Source organism: Montipora capricornis, chromosome 7 (genome assembly GCF_036669925.1).
Source record: "Montipora capricornis isolate CH-2021 chromosome 7, ASM3666992v2, whole genome shotgun sequence".
Lineage (NCBI taxonomy): Eukaryota > Metazoa > Cnidaria > Anthozoa > Scleractinia > Acroporidae > Montipora > Montipora capricornis.
The window spans coordinates 8,083,884-8,095,387 of NC_090889.1; the positions used below are offsets into that span (position 1 = coordinate 8,083,884).

Consider the following 11,504-nt stretch of genomic DNA (forward strand, 5'->3'; position numbering starts at 1 on the left):
CAACGGTGATTAAATCCCAAGGTCGTGGGTTCAAATCCCACCCTGGTCAGTTGTTCTCTACCCTTGTGTGGGCCCAATTCCAATACTAGGGTTGATCTCTGATGGAATAATTGGGTATACGGAAACTTCACAGTAGTGTTAGGTCTCTTTCGAACTTGGAATCATTACTTTAACTCTGTCGTTTGAAACTTGTATTCTCGATAGACTTTGGCTGCGGTCACATTTGAGAGGAACAAAGTATAACACTAGTGATGACACTACTCTAATGTCAACTCTTTGGTGTTTTGAATCACTAGGGGAAAACTGAACAATAGAACTTGATTTAACACTGACGCAACCATTTTCTATCATGGAGGTTTGAGTTGGGTCGTTTAAAAGTATTTCCTGGGTTAACGGTTAGTTGCATAGCGAGTAGGGGCGTGTAATTGGTAAAAGTACGCAAAATCAAGTGTACCACTCTGACCTTCACAGCCCCTTTAAACCTGATAGGGTAAAAACAGGTACGCAACCTTCAGAGTCTTTCGTATGATACGCGCTTACTGCTGCATTCACTCCAGTTGGCCTACCCATGTAAAAGTTGTTCATGACTACGTATTTAATTGTTTTTCCTTGTTAGAGAAGAAAAAATATGAATTCCACTTGAAGATACTTATGCCCCTTGATTTCTCTAAAACAACATAGAATAAAATAACTATGGACCACTTTCTTTTATACTTATGTTAATTAACCTACTACCCTTATTTTGCAACAAGAATTCTTTTGAAATTTGCTCGTGGAAGCGAGGGTAGAAAGGCTTATTACCATTGAAAGTGAAGAACATTTCATTTGGCCGCCACAGTGACTATGAAAGAGGTGTATTGTATTCAGTTTTTGTGATGTCCGCGTAATCAAGGTCTCGGCGAGTGAAATCAGCCCCTCCCAAATCTACTTGCCTCGGGCTAAGTTATTTTGATATATAACAATAACTCATTCAATTATTGCTGTTTATTAGGGAGAACGTTCAATTCCGACTACCATCAAATGCTCTTCCCAAGAACTCTGGAATTGAAATAAACTAAAATGCTGATTTGTTGTGACTAGGAAAAACGAAAGTACGAGTATGCGGAGAAAACCTATCGAAGCAGAGCAGGGGTCTTTTAAAAGGTTAGTTTACCTTCTTCGGACTCTTGAAGAAAGTGAAATGAAAAGGCTAAACACATCAGATACAAATCTGAAATGAAGAGATTTAATTAGCGATGGTTACTCGGGAAAATACGAGTGCTCCATCCAAAGACCTTCCGAATGCTAGTTCATCACAGATAAAAACCTGATACATATTGTACGAGCCTACTCACGATATTGAAAGGAATTGCACGACCTCATTTAAAGGCTCTTTTTTTGCTAAGGTTGAGCAGCTAAAACATCACACAAGATAGTTCTCTTCTGACAGTTTACAGATAATACTTAAAATGTTAACTTTTGTTATTCACGTTTTCACATTGCTTTGCTTGGCACACAACTTTACACATAAATGATTTAATCACCATTCGCATTCATCAGCTCTGAATTGGATTCTTCTGGCCCATCTTCCTCATTGATCCACCGGTCAAAATACCCTAAGAATGTTGTTATAGTTGTTAAGTCATTCTTCCCTAACAACAGTTAGTAATAATTGCAACAGTGAAGCCAAAGGCAAATAATAATAAACGCTGAAAATCAATGAGCTAATCCACAACTCAGGCAAAGAGCATGAGGTCAGCAGTAGCGCGGTAAAATTAAAACGAGCAATTTCAGCCTCACAGCCAGAGGCGCAAATTTGAGGTTGAGGTCAACTCTAAGAGGGTCTATTTGGTTTGCTTTTCCTCTGATTGGCTGAGTACATCAGATGCGTTTTTCAGCCGGTCATTAAGCATAGTTATGCAAAACCAAACTATTCAAGGATTTTCTTCCGACACCAACCACTCTAGGTCTGTCCCGGCAACTGAATGTTTTACACGATGTCTAGATAGCAAGGATGGCAATGCAGACAAAGGGAATTACAATGCAGAGCTTCTCCATAAGAAAGCTATGCCGACAATTGATGTTACTCAGTTTACGTCTCCTGAGAATCCAAGCGAAAGAGAACGAATTCTTAAAGAGGTACTTGGTAGTTAACATTTCTGCCAAAAAAGAGAGATGTATCTTAATTTTAAATTTACAAAGATGAATAAATACTGTGAGTACGAAAACCACTCCTGTTTCTAATCCTACCGAAGCTTTTTTTTACCTTTAGGTGCCCCAGCGTCCGCTTGAGTCTCGTCTTCAGCGTATTCTCCGGTAAATAATTCTGAATCTTCGTTTTCCATTTGGTCTTTGTCTACCATTTCGTCGTCGTCTACGTCTTCGTCTTCGTCTTCGTCTTCAGGTTTGTCTTCATCTTCGTCTTCAGATTCGTCTTCGTATTCGTCGTCATCCTTGTCCTCGTCCTCGTCCTCGTCCTCGTCCTCGTCCTCGTCCTCGTCCTCGTCCTCGTACTCGTCCTCGTCTTCGTCCTCGTCCTCGTCCTCGTCCTCATCCTCATCCTCATTCTCGTCCTCGTCCTCGCCCTCGTCCTCGTCCTCGTCCTCGTCCTCGTCCTCATCCTCATCCTCATTCTCGTCCTCGTCCTCGCCCTCGTCCTCGTCCTCGTCCTCGTCCTCGTCCTCGTCCTCGTCCTCGTCCTCGTCCTCGTCCTCGTCCTCGTCCTCGTCCTCGTCCTCGTCCTCGTCCTCGTCCTCGTCCTCGTCCTCGTCCTCGTCCTCGTCCTCGTCCTCGTCCTCGTCCTCGTCCTCGTCCTCGTCCTCGTCCTCGTCCTCGTCCTCGTCCTCGTCCTCGTCCTCGTCCTCGTCCTCGTCCTCGTTCTCGGACTCGTACTCGTCCTCGTCCTCGTACTCGTTCTTGTCCTCGTCTTCGTCGTTGTCTTCGACTAAAACATCAAGAGACAAAATAAATGAGACGGCTGTCCACCCAAAAAAAAAATATATTTTTTGTATTGGTTGCGCACAATGCAAGTTGAAATGTGCTTGGAGTTTTTAACAGCCACTATATTGAAGGCGTTTCAACTAAACCTCAGCAAATAAAATTTCAGACTCTCTGTTGAACGGCATGCAGAGCGTTGCTGAGCTCAGGTTTCGTGGACCACTGAATCTCCATTGATCATATTTCATATTTCATACATCTTGTATTGAATCCCACGCAATCGGAGGATTGTGTTCAAATTTAACGCTAGATTAGTGTGAAATTAATAGTGCTTTTATTCCTTTTGTTTTGTATGTGTACATTTTATTGCTAATCGGTAGTTTTGAGGATTTAATCGTTATTGATATATCGGCCGCAAATTCGCCATGTAGACGGTGAAAAACATCAGTTGATGACTGTTGGACCGTGATGAAGCGATTAGTAAATGTCTTAATGAAGACCTCAGACACCTGAGCCACGGAAGTCATTTCGAGATCACTGGAGATCGATTATTGTTGCTAACCAGTTTAATTTGCTGAAGTCATATGTTTGTACTGATTGAGCTACATGTTTTTTGCTCTCTTCTGTTTGATATATATATATATTTTCTCTTTAATATTTTCGGAAGTTATTCAGGAACTTCTGATCATATTATCAAACAACCTATGGTTGAAATGATTTTGTTAATTATAAAGCTTATGTCGGGTCAAACGTTCTCGGAATTGACCAAGATGTGCAAGCTGTTTCTGTACGTTACTGGATTGCAACGGTTGCAGAATTCTTAACATAAACAACTTATCAGTTTGCCTCAAATTGATTGTATAGTATCGAACAAGAATAATCAGTATTTCTTTTTCATATTGTTATAAAAAACAGACGTTCAGCCCCGTCTGAAACGAAGACAATAAATGTACTTTATCGATATCTGTGTTATATTTGAATCGCTGTCGTGGCCCGGATCGCGTTAGGCGGGGAAACCGATTATCTTTGATTAGTTTATTGATCAATCGAGGATATTTTTCGTCCGTTCGCTTGTTGGAAAGGACACAATTGCTTATTTTCTCACGCCGTTCGCGAGTGGCTTCATCATGCAGAATGAAAACACAAAAGTGTGTAAAGCAGACAGTTCGACAGAGAGTCCTTAAATTCTGTATGATTGGAATACCTGCTAAGCCATCGTGTCATAACATTTTTAAATCATAAACCATTTTTTACAGGATTGCCGTAGTAATCGTCTTTTCAATCAATAATAATAGTCGCTTTTATTTGAACGATTCGCAAAGTTCAACTATGGCTCTCCGCCGTCTTTTAAAGCAAACTTCAAATTGAACGTTCACTTGGTGACTATTATGCACCGATAAAATCCCCCCCCCCCCCCCCCCACTCCTCCCGGGCAAACCCCGGGCATTTGACTATCTTCTGTGCCTGGAGAGTGGGAAATTGACCTTTGCCTGCGGTTTCAAATGATTTTTTTTCGGGCGCCGAAGTCGCTAACAGCTATAAAACACGTGTTTGGACGAGATGGAAGAGTTTAAAGGAAGAGATACAGCATTTGTGAGCGATTGGCTTACAAAAAAGGTCTTCAAAAGGTCTTTATTAAAGACAGGAGGAGCCGACGGCGATTGGGTATGACAGACAAATCCGACGATAGGGTAGGGCATTTGAATACCATTTTGTCCCGAGGGGGCGGGAATTTGAACGTGTCAATCTTAAAAGGTTCAAATACCCGGGCTTTCCCCCCGGGGGGGGGGGGGGTGTTGAAGTTTGGAGTTGATCGGCGCATTAACAGTTTTTAATTATTGCGTTTTGCTTGTAAATCTCCATTCAATCAAGGAACAGTAAGCGCTTTCCGAGCCAATGACCCAACACGCCGGTGCTTATACCCGGTTTCCGTAGCATTAAGCGACTAGGAGTATTTTTCACTCCCCCCTGGATGGGATGCCAGTCCATCGCAGGGTTATCCCCAGCATTACGCCGGTACCCATTTATACACCTGGGTGAAGAGAGGCACCGTGGGAGTAAAGTGTCTTGCCCAAGAACACAACACAATGTCCCCGGCCAGGACCCGAACCAGGACCACTCGCTCCGGAGTCGAGCACACTAACCATGAAGCCATCGCGCCTCCCTAGGGATCAAGGAACAGTGAAGTGTGTTTAATTGCTACGTCAAAATTCAAACCACATTTTCCAAAGGCAAATTACGTACCTCCTTCAATCATGTCAGCTTCTTCCTTTTCATCATAATGCTTGATATCCTCTAGGCTGTTCTGATAGGAATCTTAGTGTTTCAAAGAGGAAAAATAAATCTCTAAATCAAATTGGAATAATAAGTCTTCTGTTACCAACGCGTGTTGACAAGGTCTCTTAAACGCGATGCGTAATAGCAGCTAGTTTAAGCGTAATGTCAGCCGGGCCAGGTCACATGCATATCATATAAAACGTAGAAAAATATAATTAAACTTATTACGCAACTATGAGATAATGAATAGTAATACAGCAGCCAACGTAGCGTTGCTTTCTATCTGGTTCCTCAAAAGGACAAAATAAGAAGAAAAAACATGAACCATTAAACTGTAAACAGCATGATCATGGCTACAGACACTGAAGGTAGGTATATCATAGTAGAGCTACAACACAGTGTACCCTACCCGAATAGATAGTCCAAATGTTACTCATTTAAATTAAATGTGCAAGTGATCCTCGTGCTTAAAATGCTACTATGATCAAAAAATCATTTTCTTTTTTTCTCCAGATTTGGATAGCGTGTCCGCTTAACACCTAACTGGAAAAATTTTTAGCTTTGATTTTTATCCAAAGGCTGTTTACTTTGAGTGTAAGGTTTGGATTTCACGGTCCGCCATTACTCACGTTTAAAACTGACCGATTGGACCTCAGAGGGTTGGATCTAGGGAAAACTGACGTCATTTACTCACTAGCTTAGAATTTCAGCATGTAAACGCATCTTATTACATATGCAGAAAACGAGTTTAAAAGTCTGAAGCCCGAAACTCCCGTGCTGCATATTAATTCAGCTGTGTACACACGCATTGCATTCTTAACTATGACGTCATTTTCTCCTCGACCTAGCTCTCTCAAGATTTTAGTGGCGGACCAATAAATAACAAAATTCCAGTTAAAAAAAAACAAGTGTCGTTTTTTAAATCAGAACTTAAAAAACTTGGGTCACGTAGTTTTTAGTTAACATAGTTTTGAAATCCAAAGAAAAAGAAGAATTGTTTGTTTTGTTTGTTAGTTTTTTTTGGTCGTAGTAGCACTTTAAAGGTGGCACTATGGCACTATGATAATTTTTTTTTGGATTTAAATTTATGTTAACTAAACACTAAGGCCCCATTAAACTACATCTATGTTCGGCCCGGCACTTCTCAATTTTGGCACGTGGACCTTCGATTTTATCTGTGTAAATGAAATATTTTAGGCACGCGAGCCAAGAATTCGAGATCAAGCTGGCCAGGACCACTTCTTGAGGAAGTCCAAGCCCGCCTAGAGAAGTAGGCCACGTGCCAAAAACGAAGTTTTGCAGCATTCGGTGGCAGCCAAATGTCAATTAGACATGCGCAAATATTTGTGTTTTTCGCGTCAAACATGGCAGCAAGAACTGTTTGGAGTAATCAGGCGACCAGCTAGTGTGCTGATTGATGTATGGCCAGAAGAAGCTATGCAATTCGCTCTTAGCAGCTGCGAAACATAAAGGGAATCGAGAGAGTTGTACAGTACACTTCAGGTGAGTTAAGAACGTTTCGCGTTTGTACGCGACTGAATTAAATGCAAAAGAGAGCTTTGGGCTTCCAGATTTTTTAAAATCGTGTTTTTCATACATAATAAACTGCGTTTAAAAGCTGAAATCTTAAGCTATTGAGTTAATGACGTCACTTTTCCCTAGATCGAACCCTCTGAGGTCCAAGCGGTCAGTTTTGAGCGTGAGTAATGCCGGAGTGTGGAATCCAAAAGTTACACTCAAAGTAAACAGCCTTTGGATAAAGATTAAAGCTGAAAATGTTGCCAAGCAGGCGTGAGGCAAACACACATTGAAAATCTGAAGAAAAAAAATGAAGTTATATTTTCATCACAGTACCACTTTAACTGGACAATTTAAGCAATTGTCTCTCATCGGCACCTGAAAAATTAAGGTGGTTTCAACGGGATAAGAATCCATCACCTCTGCGATGCTGGTGTAATGCTCTACTCATGTAAAACGGCTAAAGACTATGACTAAAAGTGAAAAAGATGAGCATTTAATATCCATATTAATCTGAAAAGCTCTTTCATATAAATGATTCTAAAATAAGACCCATGGTTTTCCCTTCTTAACATAACCATTTATGTACCTTCTCTGTTCATATCAGCTTCGTCTTCGCTCTCAATGATGTCTTCTGGGTCATTCCGGTCCCAGTCTTCATATTTCAGAAAAAAAAAAAGTATCATTTAAGCGAAGGGGAAAGAATCAAGTCTCTTGTCACTTGCTTTTTGTCCAATTATAAAATACATTTTAAGAGCAACGATTTCAATTATTGAATTGAACTTTAACGAAAGCGTCTCTGCTGTATATTTAATATTAAAGTTTTCCCATGATTAAACCGATTGGTCATTTAACAATGCGCCCCCCTCGAGCAATTAAGGATTGATTTCAATAGTATTTTTCAGTCTTTGCAAATTGCCCTTTTCGCTTCCCGACTCGGGCAATTTTGTAACAACTTTGAAAATACGCGTGAAATTAATCCTTAATTGTCCTCGGACCCACGTGATTACATATACTTAAAGCAGCGGCTAAGAAATACGCCGACTAGGAAATGAAAATCTGCATTTGCCAAATTAGACAATGTTACTGAACAAACTGCAGGGGAACTTCACATATCCCTACAATGCACTTACAGTTCGGTATGTGGATAATTTGCCACAAGGGTAATCTTAAGCTAAAGTTGAAGTGAAATACTAAATTCCTTACATTTAACAATTGTAAGCTTTAACTTGAAATAACCACTAGCTTTATACAAAGTTATCTACATACATACTTCCCAAAGAAAATCATTGTGACAGCAACGTTTATAAGTATCATAACTTGTAGGAGGCAAACCAGTTATGTACTTAGAAGGTGCAGCCGAGAAGCTGAACCAAGGACTACCAGCATCAAATCCAACGAGTGTTCAGAGCGGGCCCTTAACCAGGGATCCCTGGAACCCAACAGAGGGCCTTCCAGGGGGTTTAGGGATGGCGCAATGGTTAGAGCACTCGCCTCCCAACAATGTGGCCCGGGTTCGATTCCAGACTCGACGTTATATGTGGGTTGAGTTTGTTGGTTCTCTACTCTGCACCGAGAGGCTTTCTCTGGGTACTCTGGTTACCCCTCTCCTCAAAAACAACCATTTCACTTGATTTGTGTTAATTGTTAATTTCACCCTACGGTGCCCCCAATTAGTGCTCCAGCACTAGAACGACTAGACACTTTTCTTTTCCTTTTTTTCCTTTCATTTCCTTTCCACAGGCTTATTGTAAAATACGAAAAGCAACACAATACGCAAAATGCGCAGTACACCCAATACACGCAAAATATGTTGACGTCAATCTGTAAAACACGCAATATACGAAATGTGTGCAAAAAGGTTTATTTTGAAAGCGTTTAACTTGCAAAATGTCAAAATGCAAATGTTCATCGTTCCTACCAGGTTTCTCATGCACACCTGCAAAAATGGATGTGTTTTGCGGCATAGCATGTGTTTGCAACATTAATCGCCTTTCATCTTTCACTCAAATGCTTCGTTATGTTTTACATTTGAGGTCGACACTTTCATAACTATATCCGAGAGAAAAAAATTACTTCGATGTTGCGTCCAGTGTTTTCGTATATTTCGTACCATTTTAACTCGATGGCCTTTTTCCTGTTAAGGCATTGATGTACCGGTAGACAGCAACCACAGGTATTTTATTATTTTGGGATTCTCAAGATTCAGAATATAGTGTCTTCTTTCTTTTAGAGACAGAACTGAATTGTAACGAGCTATCAGTTCCAACCTTCCGGATTTCCTCCCGCGTAGCACATTTCACAATTCAGAACACCTCAGCTAGCTAAAAGATTTGAGGGTACATCACCGTTAGATCTCCGGGAATTTATAGGAATCCTTTTGGCAAGAGAAAGTAATCATCTCCTCCATCCCACTCAGACGACTTACTACCTACCGATTCTTTATATGTCGCACGTTTACTCCAACGGAAACAAGTCCATCGAGTTAAAATGGCAAGAGATGCAAGAAAACAAGACGCAACATAAATGTTAAATTTTACACTAGGCTGTACTTTCGAAAATGTCGACCTTAAATGTAAAAAAACACGGACACATTTGAGGGAAAGACATTTACGTGCGTTCTTCACTGCTCCGGATTTGGAGAACTATCCGGTTCTGATGACAAAACGGTTATTAAAAGGACATTAAAACTGAGTCTTTAATGCTAAATACTTTAAATTACTGCTGCATATAACAGAGGATGGTTAAAGATGGAAGGCGATGAATGTTAGAAACAGTTACCGCAAAACACATCCATTATCCAGGTATTTACGCGAGGAACCTCATGGGAACGGCGCAGTTTGACACTTTCCAAGTAAACCGCTGTTAAAAAAAACCGTTTATAATTAGCGCATATTGCGTATTTTACATATTGACATCGGCGGGAATATTGCGTTGCGTATTTTGCAACAAGCCTAAGCTACACTGCCTCCTTAATACATGGTTGTCTAAATCGGTACAGTGAGTTTGACTCCAGCCATGTCGTTTGTCAAAGGTGTTTCATCAAATTTCTTAGTTATAGTTCGCTTACAGACTTAACTGATTAGAGTGCAATGTGAAGTGACCCATGAACCATGTGAGCGTTAGCCCTAATGATGGAAATGGGCCCACACAAGGACAGAGAAAAATTAAGTACCTTCTTCACTATTTATTTCTTCCGGTGCGTCATTCTGTTCCATGAATTCCTTATTAAAGTTTTCCATACGGTTGTTATGTAACGAACGCTTAAATGGCAACAATAAAAACTATGTTAAACAATGACATAGTATTAAAAGTAATAATAGATAGACCTCGGGGTAGTTGTATGACTCCAAACTGGTATCCGCTTTGATGTCGCAAATGTCATTTTGCCGAACTTTTCGAAAGTTCTCAAAGCATATCGACGCAGCTTTTTTTATAATATATTATAATTACTCAATTCCATATGTGAACTAATTAAGAACATCTTTTTTTGGAGTAAACGACTGATATTACTTTGAAAATAAACTGTTCAATGGATATTCATGTTATAAGAGGTTGGACGACTGAACTCATTTTTTACACTGTGCTATTCAGTTTCATTTTAGGTATCGACAGACGCCTTAATTTCTGGGTTGGGTTGAAAAAGTACACAGAAACTAGTTTGATGAGCTCCGAGCGAGTCTTTTGTTTAAAAAAAAAGTTAAATAACCTTTCAACGTTTTGGCGCACTGATAAACCATGATGATCGCATACGAAAACGCCATGGGCAATTCTTCTGGACTATATCCGAACCCCAACCCCGTGATGATTTTAGGCCGTCTAGCTTGCCATCTTCCATTGTAGAGAAACTTCCTTAAGTATGTCTAATTTCTATTAATGTGCAGTTATCTGCTTGCTTTTTCAATGCTGTAAGAAAATCTTTCTTTCACGTGTCATTTTTTTTTTCAATGTTTTTTTTTTCCGTCGCTTCCAATGTATCTCAAGGCAAACGTAATTTTTAATTTAAAGAGGATCGACTGTACAAATTATTTTAATTGATGATATAAAATTCTCTGGGCTGATTGGTAACCATTTTTTGGAGGTGGAACTAAGAAATTAACTGTTTCAAGGAAAATGCGTATTTTTCAAATAATCACCTATGTAATTATACTAAGACAATTATTCACCTCAGGCTCGGTAAATACCGTGAATAAAAACCTCAACTTCGTCTTGGCTCTTATTCACCGATATTCACCTCGCCTTTGGCAATTCATTGTTAAATGTTCCACCTCCGGGCAGCGGTGTAACAAGAAATTAATGGATCGATGACTGATACGGAAATTGTCAACCCCGGTAAATGAAGTGGAGAGATAGTATCTTCCTTCTTAGAAATTCATTTCAATGGCGAGAATGTACTGTTCGATGATTTCAGTCCGAGCAGTGAGGCGGGACAACTTGTCAGATGAATCTAGTGTAATGGGTTAGTTTCCACGCTTCTCCTATAGTCCAGTAGTACAGCATCCGAACTAGCAATCGGAAAGACGTAGTTCGACACCTGCAAAGGGACACTCAGATTTTATTCCGAGTATCCCCGCGGAGTCAACATTGAAAACTATCACCTCTTTAAAGAATTCGTGTTTACTGTATGATTTACCTTATGGACTGGTGCAGCATTGGTGTGAGGAAACATCACTGAAACTGTCTGCAGAACACAAAGGAACAGCACAAGACGAGACATGTCTTGAAACGTGTTGGGTTTAATTAACGAACGAAAGCTTTGATGTTCAATCACACTAAGAGACCGGAGTGAATGA

The 11,504-nt window shown here is 40.2% G+C and overlaps 1 protein-coding gene across 1 annotated transcript; it reads right to left on the minus strand.

Moving 5' to 3' along the window:
* Positions 1–1,203: 1,203 nt before the first annotated feature.
* LOC138058121 (serine-aspartate repeat-containing protein F-like) lies at positions 1,204–11,504 on the minus strand. The gene is made up of 6 exons (XM_068904009.1): positions 11,345–11,504; positions 9,887–9,974; positions 7,301–7,366; positions 5,161–5,232; positions 2,246–2,923; positions 1,204–1,595 (listed from the first exon to the last, which is right to left on the minus strand). The coding sequence occupies exons 1-6, from the start codon at positions 11,426–11,428 to the stop codon at positions 1,516–1,518; spliced, it is 1,068 nt and encodes a 355-aa protein (XP_068760110.1). The 5' UTR covers positions 11,429–11,504; the 3' UTR covers positions 1,204–1,515.